Source organism: Schistocerca nitens, chromosome 5, assembly GCF_023898315.1.
Source record: "Schistocerca nitens isolate TAMUIC-IGC-003100 chromosome 5, iqSchNite1.1, whole genome shotgun sequence".
Classification (NCBI taxonomy): Eukaryota; Metazoa; Arthropoda; class Insecta; order Orthoptera; family Acrididae; genus Schistocerca; species Schistocerca nitens.
In genome coordinates this window covers 236,287,086-236,311,585 of record NC_064618.1, presented here as the reverse complement: position 1 = coordinate 236,311,585, position 24,500 = coordinate 236,287,086, and the positions used below count along the sequence as shown (strand labels likewise).

General features: G+C 41.3%; 1 protein-coding gene across 1 annotated transcript in view; it reads left to right on the top strand.

Moving 5' to 3' along the window:
- LOC126260360 (chondroitin sulfate proteoglycan 4) overlaps positions 1 to 24,500 on the top strand; it is a 577,728-nt gene that overhangs the window by 208,298 nt on the left and 344,930 nt on the right. Inside the window, exon 7 of the mRNA XM_049957687.1 lies at positions 8,862 to 9,059. Within this exon, the coding sequence (XP_049813644.1) occupies positions 8,862 to 9,059 (198 nt within the window). The remainder of the gene's footprint in view (positions 1 to 8,861; positions 9,060 to 24,500) is intronic.

Genomic DNA, 24,500 nt, shown 5'->3' with positions numbered 1-24,500 from the left:
AGCAAAAGTGTCAGTTTGACATACTGCCACATAGTCATCAGTCCCGGTATCTAGTGGAGGTCAGTGAACTCAAACTGAAAGAAGATAAGGATTTCTTACTTATCAGCGAAATACAGATTAATATTAGCAACAACAGAAAGTAGTAAAACGGGAGTAAGATTGATTGTGCATTGGCGAAGAAAGGGACAAATGGAGAACACAGACATGAAGGGACAGGATGATAAGACACCAGATCACAGCTTCTGCTCTACTAGAGGGAGCTGTAGAGGGTAAAAACCGTAGGGGAAATATGGACTTGAATATATCCAACAAGTAACTAAGGACGAAGAGGTTGGTATAAGTGGAAATTTGTGGCACGCAGCATTAAACCAGCCGTAAGACTGAAAGTTCGTCAGAAGTCGTATCTCGGTTAATCTTCGAAGCAATATTACGCGTAATCTCGAGCTATGAACGCATCGTCCTTGACCTCGGTCATGAGCGGGACTTCGCCCGCTGTCACAACCGCTGTGAGATCGAGACAGAGGAATACTTCAGAGTTTGTGTGATTATTTGCAGAGCTTATAACATCCGAGGCCATACACTCCACTTTCTCATACTGAGGTATTGTAGCTAGCTAGTAGCTTTCAAATGGCTTTGTGAAATATCACGGTTGTCTTTCTGGTCGCCAGTTTGCCAAATTCTGTTACCTGTTTGGTATTCTTCTTAGTAGGAGATGGGGTTGAAATGAATGACCGTTCGGCGAGAAACAAGCCAAGTATGAGGGCTCTCGGCTACTGCAATTTATGAATGAATACACGCTGGCGATGGAGAGGGTGATTTGATGGCAGCAGCTCCGCGACTGCTATAGTGGATTGCTAGCTGACGTTTCCAAAGCTGTGAAAACAGTTATTTAGCCTACGGTGGCATTGTTATTCGACAGCAGTACCATTTAGGTAGTGGGAGGAGGTGCAGGTCGAGGTGGAAGAAACAAACTTGGCGTAAATTTTAGTTTGAATAATTCCTATCACTTCTGTGAATGCGCAGTTTTGGTGTTACTTTACGAGCTTTACAATTTTAAGCTCTATCCACAGACATTTATGTTTTCTCATATTGCCGAAGACATAAAATGTTATCGTTTTATGTTTCGCATCTTTTCCTAGAACTGAGTGCAATAGGACTGCTAAGGTGTAGTGCAAAAGGAAGAGTAGGATTTAATATTCGTCGACGTCGGGATCACTAGAGGTGGACCGTAGGCTCGAACTAGGGAAAAATTTCCGTCGTGCCTTTTCAAAGGAACTACTCTGACAGTCGTCTTAAGCGATTTAAGGAGATATGAAACCTTAATATCGGTTGCCAGACGGGGATCGCTACGTCGGTTCTTACGAAGACGAGTCCCGCGTCTTAGGTCTGCGGCACCTAACTGGATTACATGACAGAGAAGCAGGGGGTGGGGGGGCAGCTGTATTTTGTGACGAAATTTTAGCTTTTTAACATTGTAGGTTTAAGTAATGCTTGGGAATTTCATCATAAACTATTTCTCTAATATACAATATAGAGAGTTAATCCGGATGTACGCTACATCTACCTACATACATACTCCGCAAATCACCGTAGACTGCATGAGGTACTTTTGAACCACTACTAGTCATTCTCCTTCGTCGCAAATGGGGCGTGGGAAAGACAGCTATCTATATATCTCCGTACGACCCCTAATTTTTCTTATTTTCTCTTCGCTGTCCTCATGCAGGGACGTATTTCTGCGGTAGCAGAATTGTTCTGCAGTCCATCGCAAATGTCAGTTGTCTAAACTTTCTCAATAGAGTTTCGCGAAAAGAACGTCCACCGATGAACAGTTCTGTCTACGACTGCAGTGAAGTTACTTAGCGTAATGGTACTACGCGTGTGCACATATCAAACTCAAATTCCGTCCAAACACGTCTTGTGACCCAATGGCATCGATGGACAGCCATCTCATCCTGAGCCCATAGGCGTCACTGGGTGCGGATGTTGAGGGACATGTGGTCAGCACACCGCTATCGCGATCGTTGCAGTTTTTGTGCGGAACCGCTACATCACAATCAAGTAGCGCCTCAATTTGCCTCACAAGAACTGAGTGCACCTCGCGTGCCAACAACGATCGGCAGACCCTGTCGGTCACAAATCCAGGTGCTACCCTAGACCGATAACGCTTAACATCGGTGATCTGACGGGAATCACGTTACCATAGCGGCAAGGCCGTTGGCGGAGCATACGAGGTGTGGCTAGAAAAAAACCGGACTAGTACTGGTGAAACAATAAAACGAATGCAATAAGGCTGAAAGTCGCGTGGCCTGTCACGTGACTCTCGCTCCGCCTACTGCTCGACTTTCATCTGCCTCCTGCACTCAGTCTGCCCGTGGCGTCTGTTTTAAGTAGTTGACGTTTTGTCTGTGCGTCGGAAAATGTTGAGTGTACAGAAAGAACAGCGTGTTAACATCAAATTTTGTTTCAAACTAGGAAAATCTGCAAGTGAAACGTTTGTAATGTTACAACAAGTGTACGGCGATGATTGTTTATCGCGAACACAAGTGTTTGAGTGGTTTAAACGATTTAAAGATGGCCGCGAAGACACCAGTGATGACACTCGCACTGGCAGACCATTGTCAGCAAAAACTGATGCAAACATTGAAGAAATCGGTAAACTTGTTCGACAAGATCGCCGTTTAACAATCAGAGCAGTGTCTGAGTTAACAGGAGTTGACAAGTAAAGTGTTAGGTAGATTCTTCATGAAAGTTTCAACATGAACAAAGTGTGTTCAAAAATGGTTCCAAAGTGTCTCACAATTGAACAGAAGGAACGCCGAAGAATGATTTGTTCTGACATCCTGGAAAACATTGAAAGTGATCCCACCTTCTTACAAAATATTATTTGCGATGAATCGTGGTTTTTTACTTACGATCCCGAAACTAAACGCCAATCGATGCATTGGAAAACTCCTGGTTCTCCACGCCAAAAAAAAGCACGAATGTCAAAATCGAAATTCAAGGCAATGATGATTGTTTTTTTTTTGACATCAAAGGGATTGTGCACATTGATTGGGTACCAGAGGGACAAACAGTGAATCAGCATTACTACATTAGCGTCCGGGCTACCCTACGTGAGCGAGTACGGAGAAAACGGAACGATTTGTGGAGAAAAAAGTCATGGATCCTTCACCAAGACAATGCCCCAGCTCACAGTGCGTTGTCAGTGAAGACGTTTTTGGCAAAACACAACATTCCCATCTTAGATCATCCACCCTACTCACCTGATTTGGCCCCCTGTGACGTTTTTCTTTTCCCTAAAGTCAAGTCAGCTTTGAAAGGAACTAGATTTGAGACTGTTGAAGCAGTAAAAGAAAAAGCGACGGAAGTAATGTATGGACTTACCGAAAATGATCTGCAGCATTGCTATGAACAGTGGAAAATTCGTATGGAGCGGTGTAGAGACCGAGGAGGAGAGTACATTGAAGGAGATAACATGAAATTGTAAATAATTGTAAATAAATGTTTTTTCCAGCATCAGTCCGGTTTTTTTCTAGCCGCACCTCGTATATACCGCTGTGTGGAATTGTTTGAGAAACGTCGTGCTGTTGAGAAGAAGAGAAGCGGACTGTACAAATACTGTATTTGTAGAATTGATGGCAGCAGCTCCGTGATTGCTATAGTGGATTGGTAGCTGATGTTTCCAAAGCTGTGGTTCGGTCTTGAAGACTCGTTTCTGCTATGTTCGCGCCAACGGCCTTGCCGCGGTGGTAACACCGTTCCCATCAGATCACCGAAGTTAAGCGCTGTCGGGCTGGGCTAGCACTTGGATGGGTGACCATGCGTCTGCCGAGCGCTGTTGGCAAGCGGGCTGCACTCAGCGCTTGTGAGGCAAACTGAGGAGCTACTTGATTCAGAAGTAGCGGCTACGGTCTCGGAAACTGACATACGGCCGAGAGAGTGGTGTGCTGACCACATGCTCCTTTATATCCGCATCCCGTGACGCCTGTGGGCTGAGGATGACAACGGCGGCCAGTCGGTACCTTTGGGCCTTCATGGCCTGTGCGGGAGGAGTTTAGTTCAGTTTTCTGCTATGTTCGTCATTGGAGAGGGTTGCAAGATCACTCCACGACACAAACCATCAACTGGAAACAATTCTACGTTTCCAAAGTAATATAAACAATTGTCTTCGACATGGACCTCAACTCAGGCATTCTTGATGACAGATCTGTAAGCTCGATAGCCGCACCTCATTTCATATTTATTATGTATTGTCTTTAGCACAGAGCCAACGCATTTGTAAGACGCATTTGTATTTTATTTAACCCAGTTTGTGAGAATGTCATCTCAGCAACGAACTATCTTCTTACGTCGCTTCCCTCGGAGAACTTAGTTAAGAAAAAGTTGGTTAATACTTTGGTAATGACTATATGTATGAACATAGCCGTATAGAACTTAAAATGCATTTTGATTACCGAGAAAAGCACAGCAGTCACTGGCTGTAACAATACTGTCAATTTACAAGATACGAATATTTCCCGTAAATAGAATTCTGACGTAGACTACTTGTATAGATTTGACTGAATACTCAGGATCTCAGTTGTATTTACGATATTCTCCAAAAGTTGGGTTCGATATTTCAATACCTTTATTAGCGTTGCTGTGATGTATTTGTCATTATGGTTTCATCTTGAAGTATTTTCTCTGATAATTTCAGGTACGAGCGTCATAACTCTGCCAGTCGATCATTGCGGAAGGCCCATCAGTATCAAGAAAACAGTACTTCTTTCTCTTTCCACTGTTTCATCCAGTTCACACAATAAATATGTACAGTTGTCTAGCAGTCTTGAGCAGAAAGAGAGATCTCGAAGTTACTCAAAGACTTATCAGAACCCCCTACAACAGCGTAAAGGATTTTTGAAATAGTGCTCTAGATAGACCTTTTGTATCTCTTGAAAGGGGAACTCGCTTTTCTTTCGGCGACTACTTCTATCGCATTTATTACAGGCTTACAAATTTCCACAGCTCTCCTGAAAGGGGATTCCTGTAAGAGGATGAAAATATCAAGGGAGGACTAGTTAGTTAAACACCTTTTATTGACTACATCCTCAGTTCTAAGGGGAATTCAAATTGGCAAAGTGAGTGTTCCAGGAAGTTAAAAGGCAGATTATCACAGTGTAGTTTCCTCTTTGTTAATACCTTTTCTTTATACAATATTAAGTATCGATGCACTGTATTATAATCTCACTTCTGGAGCTGAGCGGAACTGCAAATGAATCTGTGTTTACAGAACTAAAAGTTAGACAATATTATCTAGACTTAATTTACTTCAGTTGTTTTCTCCGATGATTTCAATTGAAATTATGATGCGTCGCTTTAGCAGGCTCGATCAGAAGGTATAAGGATGATCAAACTTCAGTATGTATACTTTTCTGTCTTATTACGCAAACAGCCCACATCGAATGCTGCGGTGACCTCAGTCTCTTAATACCTCTCTTCCAATAGAAGATCAAATACTATTGAATAATGAAGCTAAAGCAGTTTTGTCAGAGAGGAAGCACAAAATTAATACAGATCTTATTCTGTGGGTGTTCCCAGCACTGGTGTGAATTGATGTAAGGAAATTACTAAAAATTCTGTGACAGTTACAGTTAGAGAACATCAAGTGCAATACATCTCTAAAAATTGGGTATGTGACAATAATACCTAATTTATCTGTTTCTGGATTGCTTCGGAGCCCAAGGCCCAGTCTTGTACCGTTGATGACTGCACGACAGAAAGCTTTACGCTTTGCGTGGGACCCAACACCGACATTGGTCTGTTGATGACTGGAAACATGTGGCCTGGTCGGGCGAGTCTCGTTTCAAATTGTATCGAGTGGATGGACTTGTACGATTATGGAGACAACCTCATGAATCCATGGACTCTGCATGTGAGGAGGGGACTGTTCAAGTTGGTGGAGTCTCTGTAATGGTGAGAGGCGTATGTAGTTGGACTGGTGTGGGTCCCTGATACGTCTAGATATGACTCTCACAGATGACAGGTACGCAAGCGTCCTACCTGATCACCTGCATCCTTTCATGTCCATTGGGCATTCCGGTGGACTTGGGCATTTCCATTCCAGCACGAAAGTGTGACACCTCACACGTCCACAATTGCTACCGAGTGGCTCCAGGAACACTCTCCTGAGTTTAAAAACTTCCTCTGACCACCAGACTCCCCAGACATGAACATTATTGAGCATATCTCGGATGCCTTGCAACGTGCTGTTCAGAAGAGATCTAACCCCCCCGTACTCTTACGGATTTATGAACAGACCTGCAGGTTTCGTGGTATCAGTATCAGTTCCCTACAGCACACTACTTCAGTCATTAGTCGAGTCCATCTCACGTCGTGCTGCAGCACTTCTGCGTGCTCGCGGGGGCCCTGAAAGATCTTATGCAGGTGTGTGAGTTTCTTTGGCTCAGCACTGTAGTAGCTGTACTCATATTTAAAAACAGAATTGAATACGAAACACCATCCCAGTTATCTTGTATTCACTGCGTTGTATTACAGCTGCCTTAATTAATTTAATGTTCTTTGTTACAAATAAGTACTGTACCACGTTTAATAATGACCATCTTTGCAATGCACATACACGAATCCATTTGACCTCCGTGTCGAAATTTATACCATATCAGCTAATCGGTACTAGTTGCTCAGCCTCGTAAATTATCAGTCCTGAAAGATTACCGATAAAGCGTAGAAACCCTCTCACATCCTTTCAGGCTTGAACCTTGCAGTGGTCAAGCGCCCAACTGTACTCATTCCAAGCCCGAATTTACCAATTTCAATTAAATTTTTTACTGTCTCTGTAATTTTATTTCTTACTGAGCAGGAAAACTACACTCTTAAGGAGTTATTCGCGTTAGTTGACGTTTTTGACTTGGACTGTTAGTTGCTAGATGCATATTATTATAACATTCGGATGAGAACTGCGGGTCACACGAATTCTTGATTCGAGCTGCATGTCAATCGCTGGCCAAAGTTTGATGACCGTTTTTTTAGGTTCGCCGCTGCAATGCTCGACGATGGTTGGTTGGTTGGTTGATGGATGAAAGGGACCAAACTGCAGAGGTCATCGGTCCCTGCTCGACGATCCCTAGCCGTCAGTACACGATGTGCACCTGTTCTTGATTTAGTTGTGGTTGTTCCCTCGTGTTCCCACTACAATCAGTTCACCAATGGTCGACTCTTCGATGGATTTGTTAATCAGGTTATATCCAATGACTAGACCACAGCGGTCTCCTGACCGACTCATTCTGCTGTAACTCTTTCCATACTGACAATACTGCCTGCCTTCCTTTATAGGGGAGAGTCGTGCAGTATTAGCCGGCTTAAGTTTTTTGACTTTACTATAAAACTGTGGCGGTTAATCGGAATATTAATACATTATTTCTTGCCCCAACATGTGTTCTATGAATAGTACAGTGTAGTGATTATTTGATATCTATATTACTTGATCAAACCGCAAATAAAACAACAACAAATACAACGTTCGTAGAAAGTGCCTCGCAGTATCGGCCATTGTCTTTCTGTGATAATATTGGTTGCTAACGATGGGCACTGGCACTTACTGAATAATAATAGAACACACAACCATGGGTAATTATTGTTACGATTTCAGCTTAGTTCGCCAATGTTCAGCTCACTGTTTTACAGAGACAGCCAATAAAATATAATATATTCTGCTGATCCAACAAATGGTCAGCCTCTAAACTTGGTTCACAGTACCCAGTGTTCTTCAAATGACTCTGAACACAGAGGGCGCTTTTCAGTTTCTTCTGTTGACCCATTATTTCCCGTTTACTTCGCCGCATTGTAATTGACTTTCTATGGCCACCCTCTGTGTGTTTATTTTGGAACACGCGACTGAAGTACAGCTTTCTTCAACTGTCCTTCAGTCTTCATTTTTAGTGCTTTTATATTCTCTCTTTAGTGGCGATCTTCTTCTTTTCTAATCGTTGAAAATGCTTCAGTAGCCACCCTCGCTCGCTGCCATTTTCATCCACTCCTTATTCCATTTTCCTTTTACTTTTTCTCGTGTTCTCCCATTTCAGTCTGAAAAGAAATAAAAAGTAGAAAATATAATTTAAAAATTGAAATTACTTCTGAACGATACTGAAAGACAAGCTGGTGGTTTGTACTCCACGACGAACACGCAGTGGGCTCTCGTCGTATTGTACTTCTTTTATAGAAATTATCATGAAACGTTTGGTAGATGTCATTCCTTACACAACACAAGTAACCAAAATATAGCACCGAGCGAGGTGGCGCAGTGATTAGCACACTGGTCTCGCATTCGGGAGGACGAAGATTCAAACCCGCTTTCGGGCATCCTGATTTAGGTTTTTTGGTGATTTCCCTAAAATCGCTTCAGTCAAATGTTCCTTTGAATGGGCACGGCCGAATTCCGTCCTCATCCTTCCCTAATCCGGTGGGACCGATGACATCGCTGTTTTCCCCCTCGTCCGAATCACCCAACCGAAATACAGCAATTTTCCTTAAAAATGGGTACCGCAGTCCTCAAAATATCTTCGCTGCACTAAGAACCACAACAACCACCATCATGTACATAAGGCAGAGGAGGCACTGAAGAGAGCAAGAAGACATCCTACTCCAGTGCATACGGATACACAAGCCTGCTCCTGTTTACTGTACACGTTCGCTGCTTGGAGGCGCGGCCGGTAGTGTAATGCAGCCGGTGCTGCACGAATCACCCCTACTAACGGGTCCTCCTCTCGTGACGTCTAGTGGTCAGTTGTCCGGATGCTTTTCATCAGATTATGTAGTGGATGGATAAACAGCAAGTAACTTCTCTTTCCTTGTGCGGCTGGCAGGTGCGGTACACGCACGACGGCTCGGAGCAACACCAGGACGCGGTCTCGCTGGAGGTGGAGCTGTCGCCCGACGCGGAGTTCACGCTGCCCGGCTACCTGCAGGGGCGCCACCGCTTCGCGCTGCACGTCAACGTTACGCCCGTCAACGACCCGCCGCTGCTCTTTCTGCCGCCCGGCAAGACGCTGCGCCTGGCCCAGGTAGGGCACGCCTCGCCCACTATATTGCCCGCGCCTGCATGATGAATGGCGCGCCGCGCGCATTCGTTTCCGTCGTCGTCCGGGCACAACCGCCACCTCCATCCCGTCCCACTCGTCTTGCTTCCTCTCTCTCTCCTCGTTTCTCACACCTGGAAAAAAACGCGCGGGGATACGTGTCTGGAAGCTTCCGCCGGGAAAGGTGTCATTTTGCTGCTCCCTCGAGCCATCCAACAGACGATTTTTTTTTCCATTGTGCTTTAAAACAGATACACATTCGAAAGCTACTGTCGTACACAAGTCTATGATAATGTTTGTTACTTACAAACATATAAGTAATTGCCATAAATTGGGGCGCATCGGAACAGTTTACAGTTTCAAAAAAATAAAAAATAAAAAAAGAGAGATGATATTAAAGGAAATACGTAAATCAAAATTATATATTATTACAGATCTTGCGCCTATCGTTAAAATTATTATTACGTATGGGACCTAACTCATTCTTCTATAACATAAAAAAGTAAAAAATTGGTGTTTCCATTCAGCCCAGAGAAAAGAGTGAATAGAACCAGTAGGGTCGGTCTTACTGCCTTTTCTATTTATTTGTTTTAAGCAAGTAATCGAATAGTGAACCGAATTTATCTGATTCAAATATGGTTTTATTGTATACAGAAATAAAAAATATTGCACGAATTGTGGTTCTTTTATTGTGTTTTCCAAATGAAAGTTGTCATTTCACTCATTATTTTATTGTAACTTTAAATTGATGAACTTGGTTTATTTGTTAGTGCGTTAAATACCAACACCTTTTTTTAAAAATGATGTTACTGAATCGAAAAGCAGTATCCCAGGAAGTAACGGAGAGCTTTCGAACAACGTCTCCTTGACTAAAAAATTACTCCTCAGCAGTTGTAAGAAAACACCTTTAATCGGCTTTTTCCTTTAAAAAAAAAAAGGTGGAAAAAGAAAGAAATACATGCATTCAGTCTACTATATGACTGCTCGCTTTTTCCATGCACTTTAGTCACATCATAATCTTTAGGGTGGAGAACAGTGCCAGATTGATCTTAATTTCCATCAAACTTTTGGTGTTCTTCTGGAAAAACACTGCCGATTACTGTGTCTATAAACATCACAAGCCGGCCGATGTGGCCGTGCGGTTCTAGGCGCGTCAGTCTGGAACCGCGTGACCGCTACGATTGCAGGTTCGAATCCTGCCTCGGGCATGGATGTGTGTGATGTCCTTAGGTTAGGTTTAAGTAGTTCTAAGTTCTAGGGTACTGATGACCTCGGAAGTTAAGTCCCATAGTGCTCAGAGCCATTTGAAACATCACAAATTTCCAAAACACATCCCCCTATTCTCAGTAAACCGAAACGAAAGTCAGGTTAAAGTATATTTTTTCTAAAACTGAACGTTTCGTTCATGAAACGGAACTGCAAAACTGATTGTTGTCAGTGTGGTCTTCAGTCCAAAGATTGGTTTGATGCAGTTCTCCCTGCACTATCTTGTGCGACACTCTTCATCTCTGAATAACTGCTGCAACTTACATCCTTCGAAATCTGCTTACTGTATTCATCTCTTGGTCTCCTACGGTTTTTAAGCCCCACACATACCTCCAACACTAATTTAGTGATGCACTAATTTAGTGATGTCTTGATGTCTCAGAATGTTCACAGAATGTGTCCTACCAAGTGATCCGTACTTCGAGTCAGGTTCTGCGACAAATTTCTTTTATCTTTCTTCCTATTCAGTACCTCCTCCTTAGTTACGTGCTCTACCCATCTAATCTTCAGCATTCATCTGTAGCACCACATTTCAAAAGCCTCTTCTTGTCAACACTGCTTATCGTCCGTTATTCACTTCCATACATGGCTACATTTCGTACAAATGCTTTCGGAAGATACTTCCTGAAACTTAAATCATTGCTCGATTTTAAGAAATATCTCTTTCTCAGAAACGATTTTCTTACCATTGTCAGGCTACATTATATATCCTCTATACTTTGGCCATCATAAAAAGTGGTTCAGATGGCTCTGACCACTATGGGACTTAACATCTGAGGACATCAGACACCTACACTTAGAACTACTTAAACCTAACTAACCTAAGGACATCACACACATCCATGCCCGAGGCAGGATTCGAGCCTGCGACCGTGGCAGCAGCCCGGTTCCGGACTGAAGTGCATAAAACCGCTCGGCCACAACGGCCGACTTGGCCATCATCAGTTACTTGTCTGCCCAAAACGCAAAACTTAAGGTTAAGTGTCTCGTTTTCTATTTTAATTTCCTCAGCGTCTTCTGATGTATTTCTAATACTTTCTTTTATCCCTGTATTGATTTTTTTTATGTCCATCTCATATCCTCCTCTTAAGACATTGTTCTTGTGCCCAAATGGAAGCGCAGAAACTTTCAGTTTCCTATTTTGCATTACTGCTGTGATGTTAAACTGCTCCTTGATCTCTTTGAAGATACCATTATTTTTCTCCATAGCCATATTTCCATCGTTCATGAGTGGACTCTGTCAAGAGTGTCAGTCTTCCACAACTATAAGGTAGTGCATTCCAGATGAATTTGAGAGTTACACTGAACAACAAATTTGAATGAAAGTGTGTAAATTGCATGCTTTTGAGTTAGTTATGTTTATTTCAGTATAAAATGATACAAAATCATAATCTTCATAAATATTAACTATGTTTTTCTTAACAATCTACATTTTTGTATAAATAACTCACTAACTAAATATGCATTCATGCTCCAAGATTCAGCATAACAAATTTTAAGTGAATAATTACTTGACTTATGTGTTATGCATTGATAAATTTCAGTGCCGTTCTGGAAGTACTAAATTAAAATATTAAGAAAACATGAAGATAATATTACATGAATGAAAATACTTTGTAAGTCTACTTTGTACCAGAACTATGTAAAGCTCAAAAGAAAATATGTAAATTAACTGGTCACAAATGTAAATAAAGGATTACAAATATTAAATGTCCATATGTACAGTATATACAGTTACATACTTTGTTGAGAGATAAATTCAGAAGATGGCCGTCTTTGCTAGCTTGACTTTTATACACATACCCGGGAACATCCCTTACGACAGTCCAGCAGTAATCTGATAAAATAGCAGGGATCCGCTTTCTGGCATACCACTTCTCAAATGTGGCAATATCTTCATGAAATCGCTCCGCATGTTCCTCACATACTGCACAACAATCCTTGGGAAAGAGGTCAAAGATGACTACATAAGAAATGCATTTTCATTGACATGTTGCAACCAAGTTTTTCATGAGATGACAACTTGTCGTCTACAATCTTCTTGTAATTTATTGCTCGTTTGTTCCCTAAGAACAAGACCGACATAAAACATTCCCATGCATGCTTTTCATCACCATGTATGATTCCATCAAAAGTCTCGACTCTGTGGGCCCAAAAAGATGCCCTCCTTTACTTTGGCATCACTTAAGTACTTAAACACGTCACCATCTTTGTTCATTCTTTTAACAAAGTTTTTCATGAGACCCAGCTTGATGTGCAAGGGCGGAAGCAGACTCATTTTAGGGTACACTAGAGGTTCATTCTTAATGTTCTTTATACCTGGTTGAAGAGATTTTCTTGTGGGCCATTCATGTTTACAGTAATGAGATGCACGAGCTCGGCAATCCCACTCATAGAGAAAGAGGGAATATGTAGTACACCCTAACTGCATACTTAACAGCAGTGCCACCCCTATTTCAGTCACCACATATCTGCCATTGGGAGTCATTTTACTTGATGGCTTCTAGTAAAATTTTCATGTTTTGGTATGACTCTTTCATATGTGCACTATCCCCAACTGGAATAGAAAGAAGCTCGTTATCAGTACGGAAAAGCACTGTTTTGAAGCTGAACTTTGACGAATCAATAAAGATTCTCCACTCAAAGGGGCTGTAGTTAATTCTGAGAGCCTTCATTAGACCATTTATGTCTATACATGCCACAAAACTATCTTGCATGTTAAAAAAGGAGTGAATTGTTGCTCTCTTCTGTGCTAGAATGAAACATTTAAATTGCTTTCCAGAAAATTGCATTGCTACAATCTTGGTGCTAAAATCTCTACCTTTGCTTTAGAGAGCTTCAAATATCTAATGAGATCACTTAACTCATATTGAGACAAATTTTGTGGATCATCAGTTGATGATATATTTGGAAGAAATTCTGGATCTTGTGATGTACATGGTTCAGAATCCTCATCAGAGGTAATATCGTACTCTGTCGGTGGTTCAAGAACTTGGCAATCCTTCCCCATGTAGAATTGGACGTATGGAAGATGGAATGTTAGGATAGATCACTGGCTGCTTCTTCTTCATCATCATCATCATCTTCTTCTTCTTAGACATTCTCTTCTTGTTAGGAGGAACCATAAAAAAGTAGCAGTCACTGACATGATTAGTTGGCTCACGTCAGATCATAGGCACTGCAAAGGTCATTGAACGCCCTTTACCTTGCATGCAGTTTCTGAGGTTCTGGCACAGGCGTTGCAGATCAGATGTGGAGTCCAGGGTTTATCCTGATTACCTATTTTGCACCCAAAATAACAACTGTAAACTTTTTTAATAAATGGAGATATGTGCTGCTTTTCTCAAGCAAATGTCAGCACTGTTAACACAAACGAGTGGCATTTTTGTTCCCTTAAGTAGCAGTCAACTTGAACAACTAGCAGTTAATCTGGAAACAAATTTGCAAAAATTATTACATGCATTAATAAAGTCATTGAAGATGAAGAGGAGGGAAACAAAAAGATTACTAAAATTGGTATCAAAATGTTTATATATACAATTTCGTACACAAGTAAGATCAGGGACAATAATATAATCCGTTGTTACTATTTATTATGACTCTGACAAACTACTATAATATTTGATTTTAAACTTAACATAAAAATCCGTATATAATTATCTCAACATAATAAAACAATGTAAATAGAAACGTAGATCTAATTTTGAATTGTCTTTGTGATATTCACGATCAGCACATTATAACTGGCACATTAGAATTGGCTATTTTCATTCGATGTACATTTTCATTGTTGCAGAGTGTTACTTTTTCACTGAACGTATTTTACTTCTTTCAACTCTGATTTCAGATATACTTTTCATTTTATGTTTCTTTACTATCATAGTTTCTTCTAGATTTTTTCCCTAGTTTCAAATTTAGAAAGAATGGTTTGATATTTTTTTTGCCATGTGCTATGAAGTCAATATCATTTACAAATCTTAGGCAGTTTATAAAGCTTTCTTTACTTACAATACTAGCTGAAATATAAACTTAGCGTATTTTATGTGGGATATGAAAACAATTTTCCTATCATATACAAGGAATCCTTAGAGTATCTAATGAAGCACGAAGCTCGTTGAAATTTTGAAAAATATCTCTTTCTTCTGACAATTCAGATGCAAACGACGCTTAACGCAACATTTTCGTAAACATCGGTGCTGGAATTTGGCGATCTGTGAAGCAATTTCTCGTTCGTTGTAAATCAAACTTGAAGAAGTTTGAAGGCGCGTGATAAATTTTTGAACTTACTTATAGAAACCAAAGTAGATAAATTTTTGTTGGAACAGTAAAAGTTGGTAAACAGCCACTCTAACATTGGAAATTCAATAAAATTTCATGGAATTGCACATGTATTTTCATTATATTACCTTTGAAACATAATATATATGAAATAATATGACTAATGTTGAGAAAAGTACAACTTTAAAGAAATATGAGCGGAACTCGATCCAGTTATCTACGGATTATGCAGCTTGAAGCTAGCAATATGACCTAAGCCATCCCACGGTCTGGATCACAACGCACCAGTGTATCATCGACGTATAAAATGTCTCTCGAATTCGACTAAGTAGAACGATTCACTACTTACACATTATGTTGTCGTAATGGACTGTTAAAAGTCTACAAAGTTTAAAGAAAAATCCGTGATCCGAAAGTAGTATCCTCCCCATGTATCAGAAACCGAGCTTATACCAATGGTCATTTCATAACCAGTTGATCTGTTGGGTCAAATATAGTATCCGGTCAGTAAATACTTTATACTTTCTTGGGCCTCCCCCCATGAACCATGGACCTTGCCGTTGGTGGGGAGGCTTGTGTGCCTCAGCGATACAGATAGCTGTACCGTAGGTGCAACCACAACGGAGGGGTATCTGTTGAGAGGCAAGACAAACGTGTGGTTCCTGAACAGGGGCAGCAGCCTTTTCAGTAGATGCAAGGGCAACAGTCTGGATGATTGACTAATCTGGCCTTGTAACAATAACCTAAACGGCCTTGCTGTGCTGGTACTGCGAACAGCTGAAAGCAATGGGAAACTACGGCCGTAATTTTTCCCGAGGGCATGCAGCTTTACTGTATGATTAAATGATGATAGCGTCCTCTTGGGTAAAATATTCTGGAGGTAAAATAGTCCCCCATTCGGATCTCCGGGTGGGGCTAGTCAAGAGGATGTCGTTATCAGGAGAAAGAAAACTGGCATTCTACGGATCGAAGCGTAGAATGTCAGATCCCTTTATCGGCAGGTAGGTTAGAAAATTTAAAAATGGAAATTGATAGGTTAAAGTTAGATATAGTGGGAATTAGTGAAGTTCGGTGGCAGGAGGAACAAGACTTCTGGTCAGGTGACTACAGGGTTATAAACACAAAATCAAATAGGGGTAATGCAGGAGTAGGTTTAATAATGAATAGGTAAATAGGAATGCGGGTAAGCTACTATAAACAGCATTGTGAACGCATTATTGTGGCCAAGATAGATACGAAGCCCACACCTACTACAGTAGTACAAGTTTATATGCCAACTAGCTCTGCAGATGACGAAGAAATTGAAGAAATGTATGATGAAATAAAGGAAATTATTCAGATGGTGAAGTGTGACGAAAATTTAATAGTCATGGGTGACTGGAATTCGGTAGTAGGAAAAGGGAGAGAAGGTAACGTAGTAAGTGTATATGGATGGGGGCTAAGAAATGAAAGAGGAAGCCGCCTGGTAGAATTTTACACAGAGCGCAACTTAATCATAGCTAACACTTGGTTCAAGAATCATAAAAGAAGGCTGTATACATGGAAGAAGCCTGGAGATACTGACAGGATTCAGATAGATTATATAATGATAAGACAGAGATTTAGGAACCAGATTTTAAATTGTAAGACATTTCCAGGGGCAGATGTGGACTCTGACCACAATGTATTGGTTACGAACTGTAGATTAAAACTGAAGAATCTGCAAAAAAGTGGGAATTTAAGGAGATGGGACCTGGATAAACTGACTAAACCAGAGGTTGTACAGAGTTTCAGGGAGAGCATAAGGGAACAATTGACAGGAATGTGGGAAAGAAATAACGTAGAAGAAGAATGGGTAGCTTTGAGGGATGAAGTAGTGAAGGCAGCAGAGGATCAAGTAGGTAAAAAGATGAGGGCTAGTAGAAATCCTTGGGTAACAGAAGAAATATTGAATTTAATTGATGAAAGGAAAAAATATAAAAATGCAGTAAATGAAGCAGGCAAAAAGGAATACAAACATCTCAAAAATGAGATCGACAGGAAGTGCAAAATGGCTAAGCAGGGATGGCTGGAGGACAAATGTAAGGATGTAGAGGCTTATCTCACTAGGTGTAAGATAGATACTGCCTACAGGAAAATTAAAGAGACCTTTGGAGATAAGAGGACCACTTGTATGAACATAAAGAGCTCAGATGGAAATCCAGTTCTAAGCAAAGAAGGGCAAGCAGAAAGGTGGAAGGAGTATATAGAGGGTCTATACAAGGGCGATGTTCTTGAGGACAATATTATGGAAATGGAAGAGGATGTAGATGAAGATGAAATGGGAGCACTGAAAGACCTGAGTCGAAACAAGGCCCCAGGAGTAGACAACATTCCATTGGAACTACTGACGGCCTTGGGAGAGCCAGTCCTGACAAAACTCTACCATCTGGTGAGCAAGATGTATGATACAGGCAAAATACCCACAGACTTCAAGAAGAATATAATAATCCCAATCCCAAAGAAAGCAGGTGTTGAAAGATGTGAAAATTACCGAACTATCATTTTAATAAGTCACAGCTGCTAAATACCAACGCGAAATCTTTACAGACGAATGGAAAAACTAGTAGAAGCCGACCTCGGGAAGGTCAGTTTGGATTCCGTAGAAATGTGAGGCAATACTGACCCTACGACTTATCTGAGAAGCTAGATTAAGGAAGGGCAAACCTACGTTTCTAGCATTTGTAGACTTAGAGAAAGCTTTTGACAATGTTGACTGGAATACTCTCTTTCAAATTCTGAAGGTGTCAGGGGTAAAATACAGGGAGCGAAAGGCTATTTACAATTTGTACAGGAACCAGATGGCAGTTATAAAAGTCGAGGGGCATGAAAGGGAAGCAGTGGTTGGGAAGGGAGAGAGACAGGGTTGTAGTCTCTCCCCGATGTTATTCAATCTGTATATTGAGCAAGCAGTGAAGGAAACAAAAGAAAAATTCGGAGTAGGTATTAAAATCCATGGAGAAGATATAAAAACTTTGAGATTCGCCGATGACATTGTAATTCTGTCAGAGACAGCAAAGGACTTGGAAGAGCAGTTGAACGGAATGGACAGTGTCTTGAAAGGAGGGTATAAGATGAACATCAAAAAATCAAAACGAGGATAATGGAATGTAGTCGAATTAAGTCGAGTGATGCTGAGGGAGCAAAATAACTGATGATCGTCGAAGTAGAGGGGATATAAAATGTAGACTGGCAATGGCAATGAAAGCGTGTCTGAATAAGAGAAATTTGTTAACTTCGAGTATAGATTTAAGTGTCAGGAAGTCATTTCTGAAAGTATTTGAATGGAGTGTAGCCATGTATGGAAGTGAAACATGGACGATAAATAGTTTGGACAAGAAGAGAATAGAAGCTTTCGAAATGTGGTGCTACAGAAGAATGCTGAAGATTAGATGGGTAGATCACATAAGTAATGAGGAAGTATTGAATAGGATTGGGGAGTAGAGAAGTTTGTGGCACAACTTGACCAGAAGAATGGATCCGTTGGTAGGACATGTTCTGAGGCATCAAGGGATCACCAATTTAGTATTTGAGGACAGCGTGGAGGGTAAAAATCGTAGAGGGAGACCAAGAGATGAATACACTAAGCAGATTCAGAAGGATGTGGGTTGCAGTAAGTACTGGGAGATGAAGATGCTTGCACAGGATAGAATAGCATGGAGAGCTGCATCAAACCAATCTCAGGACTGAAGACCACAACAAAAACAATTTCTTGTGCGGTATCATGTTAGTTTTGATTTGATGACCAGTTTATTTTCGGTCTAACATTGTACTCCGCAAGTAAATATTCTACACTTGCCAGGACGATCTCACACCCTGTAGCTGGATTAATTTCAGCATGCTGATACTGTCAGCATAGATGAGGTTGGATGACAGTTTAAAATAATTACACAAAACTTGAGACTTCAGTTGTAGGGAACGTTTATTTGCTCAAACGATAGTGAGCTACAAATAAGTCTCAGGACACCTGCTCAGGCAAACAGTAGTTGCTCACTACACAGCATGCGTATGACAGACTATCACGTTGCAGTCTGTCAACTAAGATCATAGGGAATCGATTTCTTGTAACCTGACTGTGAGAAAAGGTCCAACTCGGCAGAGTTCCTCTCACACATCCGCAGTACATCTTGAACTATTGCAAAGCTGTAGTAAGACTTCGTCATTTTCACTCAAATGTCCCAAAAGGTTTGGAGCGAGACACAGAAAATTCCAGTTGGGAATCTTTGTGAGGGGATTTCCAGTTCCGACATTTGCACGATGACCAAGGGAAACCTCGTAAACCTTGATCGAATTGGGGGGGGGGGGTTGGAACTATTGTATTTGTACATAGTGTTGCCCATTGTCCCCAACAAAAATTAAATTTTTTGTTTATGTATGTATATGTCAGAAGAGATTGAACTCTGGTGTCACTGATAACAGTTAGCGAGTAGACAATCGCTTGGGAGAGCGGCTGTTGTTCGAATACATCAGACACGCTACACGAGAAAAATTCAGGCTCCTTCCTACGCGCTGCTGCAGTTTCCAGCCACCGCACTCAGTCTTGCAACGATAAAACAGTACGAAGTCCATACAGATCTGCATCCAGTCTGTCACTGCTCCTAAGTGATAAGATGTGCTTTAGCATAAGAACAAAGCATAAGCACTCTTTGCCTAACGCGATCTTCACGATGGTAAACTTACCCAGACAAACTTGACTGTCAGTCTCTCTACCACTCTTCTAAGTTTAAACACTTCCACTTCCCACCAAACTGCCCAGATATGAACATTATTGAGCATATCTGGGTTGACGTACAACGCGCTGTTCAGAAGAGATCTCCACCACCTCGTAATCCTACAGATTTGTGGTCAGCCCTGCAGGATTTATGGTGTCAATTCCCCCCAGCACTACTTCATACATTACTCGAGTGCTTACCACATCGTGTTGTGGCATTTATGCGTGTTCGCGGGGTCCCTACACGATTTCTCTGAATCAATCAAGGAAAATGCTGGGCTGTTGGTTTGGAAAAGAGACGCCCGATTTCCTACCCCGTTCTTCTACCACCCAGGACAGTATTCCATTAGCAGTGACCTTGCACTTGGCGGGGCGTTAAAGGCCAGTCTACCTTTTCTCTACTTAAAATTGGTATCATTACGTGTAGATGCTGTCGTAGCTATCTTATGATATGTACTGCTACAACGCAAAGACACAGGACTAGTATTGGTCAACAGAGGAATTCAAATCCCGTCCGACTATTTTCCTTGAAGCTTTCAATGGTTTCTTAAATCACTTCACGGTAATACCCGGATGAATGTTTAGACTGGAACAAGATTGTTTCCCTGGTCGGTTCGTATCCACTATGGCTCACACTCCATCTCTAATGAAATCGAAATCGTCAGGACCTTAAGATATAACTTTTTAAAAAGAGACAGATTTTTAAACGGTATCAATTGGTATTTGATCATCAGAGCTATAACACGACACTGAGAAATACAGCCACGTTTCACTTCGAAAATAAATAACAAAACTTCCGTCAAAGTTAACATTTATTGGGAGTAAACTACACCAACAAACTGTCAGTTGTTATTGACTTATTCAAGTTAGTATATCATGGTATTATGTTTGATCAGTTCATCCATCATAGACCTACTTCTACGACATAATATTTAGTTCTTATTCAATGTCAATAAACACTGGATATCGTAGATTCCACTCGTTATACAAATGCTTCATACGAAGATGTGACAGAGAGCTGCTGTCACGATATCCAGTGTTTTATGGCGCTATACGATAAGTTCATTAATTTGGGTAAAAGTGTATGGAGCCTGAAGTTGGCAAAATGTATTGCCGAAGCTGGTTGGTTTCAGAATAAAATAAATTGTCTTAATGTATACGGCTGTTAGTGAAGTTTATTATCATTGAATAAGTACTTACCAGCCGACGTCTCCCGGCCATGATGGACCATCAAAGATTTAATATTTAGTGCGTCGTCATTAGGTTTAATGTGTCGACATTTGGTTTAGTGCATGAGATAGACGTCCACACTGAGATATCCATCGAATCCACTCACCGGGATGTAGCCCATAGGTCTGATACACTGGCAGCCGACTGGTGATGCTTTGGTGGTTTCCCACACTCGCTACGGCGGACCCTGACGTAATATCATACCACCGTCTCAGAAACACAACAAACACTTAATGCAGCACAGAGAATAGGTTTAAGCCATATACAGGTACGTAGCATACTCGAACTCGTACTCTTAAACTGATTTTGTGGCCTTAGAAATTACATCTGATCTCGGAAAGAAGGAAATAAGCAAAACTCGCCGGGTCGAAATCCCAAACGATTTCGATATAATGCCAGGAAATGAAATGTGTGGTCAGCCACCAAACAGTCCGTAGTGACTATCCGTTCTCATAAGTCATCAATATTTACTGCAAATAATCCGCGAACAAGTCATTTCTTGACCCATATCTGGAACTTCATCCTTCTCTGTTAGAGAACATACTGTCTGTCGTTCTTACACTTTTTAGATAAGTTTTTATTTCCTTTGAAGCATCCAAGACGTCACCTAATTCTCTCACGGTACACCCTAAATCGCAAAAGCCGTAGAAGTTTCGCGACTGTGTTCACGTTATCAGCCCACATACGTCTGCATATTTGTTTGGGACCATTACTGCAGATTGTAAAAAACTCGAGCATTGTAACCTGCATGTAACAGATTTGGCAATGTGCGTAACACTAAAGGCAGTTAATGAGAATTGTATTCACATGAGGAACAAAGAACGGGAACAGACACATGAAAGCAAATACTATGAACGGACCAGGTCTCAGACAGGTTGCTTTATTGAGCATGGAAATAAATCTACCGTAATTAAATCACAACCTGCGCCCTAGGCTGACAAAACGTAGAAGTATCGGAGAATAAGCTAAGAAAAATGCGTTATTTCTCAACATTCTTTGTAGAGTAATTTTTAATGGTTCCTTTCTTTTGTTTCAAAGCATTGTACTACCAACACACAGACGTGTGCATAACAAGAACTGATTTCTGACACGGCAATATGTCCTACAGGCAGATAGACCACACTCCGATGGCAGCATCGCATTTCCAGCGCATGAGTAGAATCGAGCGTGCCAAGGTTTAACTCCCGTGACAAGTCGGAGGATAACCTGTATTACATTCCTTAGGAAAGAAAAATTCTAAGTCGCTAGTACTGGAAACTATATTGCCAGTTGGGATCTTCTTCGTCGATCTGTAGCGCTATAGAATTCGCCTGTCGTATTCTCCGCATTCAGAGAGCATCTCGTTATTCCCAAAGGAATTCTCAGCTGCCGACTGCGAGAGAATATTATTCACTCGGAGTAAATGTTGGTAGGAAACGATAAGAATTAATTACTTAAGGTTAGCCAGATATATAAACCTACAGTCAACCGGCGGGAATTTGTGGACGCTTGCATGTCGTGTACTTCTCATTATATAGATATACAGCAAGTCGGACCTTTTTCTACGATGCCCAGTGTCATGTGCCACAACACTGGAAAGGTGTCCACACGTCCTTCGACGAAAACAGGGCAATTTTTTTCATCTCTAGAAGGGCAGGAAGAGGTATATGTAGGGGATCTACGTTTTGGTCATTATTGTATACTAACAGTTTTCTTAAAGCAAGAAAAAAAGCAGAAAAATCACAGTCAGGACAGTGTCAAAAGACTTGATGTTTCTTTTGCTTCTTATCGTTCCTGTTCCCATTTAGCTGTTGATACTGTGCGAGGTGGCGCAGCGATGTTAAGATCGCATTCGAAAGGCGGTCTAAATCTGTGTCCAGGCACTGAGATATAGGTTTTCCGAGGTTATCCTATATCGCTTAAGGTAAATGTAGGGACTTTCCTTAGGAAAAGACACGGTCGATTTCCTTCCCCTGATTAAGCCTCCGTCTACAACAGGGGTGACCAAGTATGCCATGCCCTGGCACAAGTGCCGTAGCAGTCAACCTCAATGCACATTTCCCGCACTATCACTGCAGATTGTCTGAGCATGACGTGGGGCAAGAAGGAGAAACTGAGAACATTCTGCATTTAAAGTCAGTGTAGTCGCACTGCATAAGACTTAATTTTATACCTCACATTTCTCAAAAACAGAGATCAAAATCAAAACAAATTTTCAGTATTATTTAATTATTTTTGAAACGCTAAAGACAATATAATTTTTTTTCTAGTACCATCTGTTGGCATACGGACGGACGCAGACAGTTTCACTCAGACACTCAGATTGCAGCGTGTTATTGACTTTATTTAGTTTCGCACTCTAAAAAAAGTCTTTCACATAAGTATGTTGATCGAAATCTTGTAGCACTTCTACAGCCTCATTATGGAGACATGGAACTCTACCGCAGGAAAGCAATGTAGACGTCTTGGACAGGTTTACCATGAAAGGCTTTGTCTTTAAAACTGAAATCTCTTTGCAAATCAATCAGTCACATCTGCACATGCTCAGTGGCGCTTTGACGTGAAACACCACATGGTCTCGAAAACAGCTCGAAAATATATGTAAGATTGGGCGTGCCCCCAAAACGTTGCATGACTATTCTTGTAATTCTTTGAAAACCACAATGAATTCGTCGAACACCACGTGTTTTTTTTTTTTTTTTTTCTACTGCAGTGGGCTTAGGGAAATGGGCAGTGTTTGCCACAATTTGTCCTTTCTACGACGCGATTTCCTTTTATACTTGCATCCTCATCAAATCAGAAATAATTTATTTCTCACCCTGCCGTGTCTTACTGTGGGCAGTGTACATGAAGCGCGCTTAAAATGTGAGGTCTGTAGTCTATTCCAGAAGTTCAAATTTTCGTTCCTGTTCTTCTTTTTCCTTCATAAATTATACAATAATGGATGCTCCTTGACTTAACCAACGTACTTTGCAGTGATACAAAAAAGTATTCATACTCTTTGTACAGTTCCATCGAAAACTGTTGTAACTGACAGAGGAATAAAGCGTTTCAGTACAGAAGTTTTACCATTCCTAGCACCAGTTCCTTCACGTGCTCCATGTCTGCAATTTAGCACAAATTGCTCCTGGATGTACGGAACAATGTACTCCGTCTGTCGATCGTTGTAATCGTTTGCTCTTTCACAGCCAACTAAATCTTTAAATGCTTTCTGCGTGTATTGGAATGACGTTTCACAGCAAATCACCAGTACCCGCCGATTATGCGAATGCATCATAGATATTGAGAATTCCCATTTCTCTCTTCTGCCATTTCCATTCATTCTTAAAGGCTTGTGACTGATCGCTAGAGTGCCTCGTTTGGGCAAACAGTCAATGGACCTGTGAACGTCCTTCATACCACAAACAAACAGCGAAGGATTAACAGCGCTGACACCGCGATTCTGCCGAACTGAAGAGAATTGTGCCGAGCGAAAAATGCCACACTGCAATACTAAGTGAAATGTCGAGCTCTACCGACTACTTTCGAGAAGGACCGAGCAAAGCAGAGAAAGACAGCCTTGGCGCGCATTCAACCCGCGCACTTGGTCCACGTGCAGTTTGGCACGCCATGGCTGACCATGGTGTAGAGTGACCTCGTCGGTGACGGAACGTTAAAACTCAACTTTCCTTCCTTCCTCTGACCGTTTTCTCTTGTGTATCATTTTTTTTCTTTGTTTAGTTTCTCAAACATAGTTTTATCCCCAGGCAGCTGGTACCAGTAGCTGTACGAAAAGTAACTTGGACGTCTGTTTTCTTCTAGTTCCTACATGATGGTGTATTCTAGCGACTCCTGGAGGGTGAATTTTGCTCTCAGATGCTCATAAGTTCCTATTATATGATTCGTCTCTGTTGCCTCGTATCCGACGCACTGTTTGTCGGTGAGTGTAATCTTGTTGCTAGTGG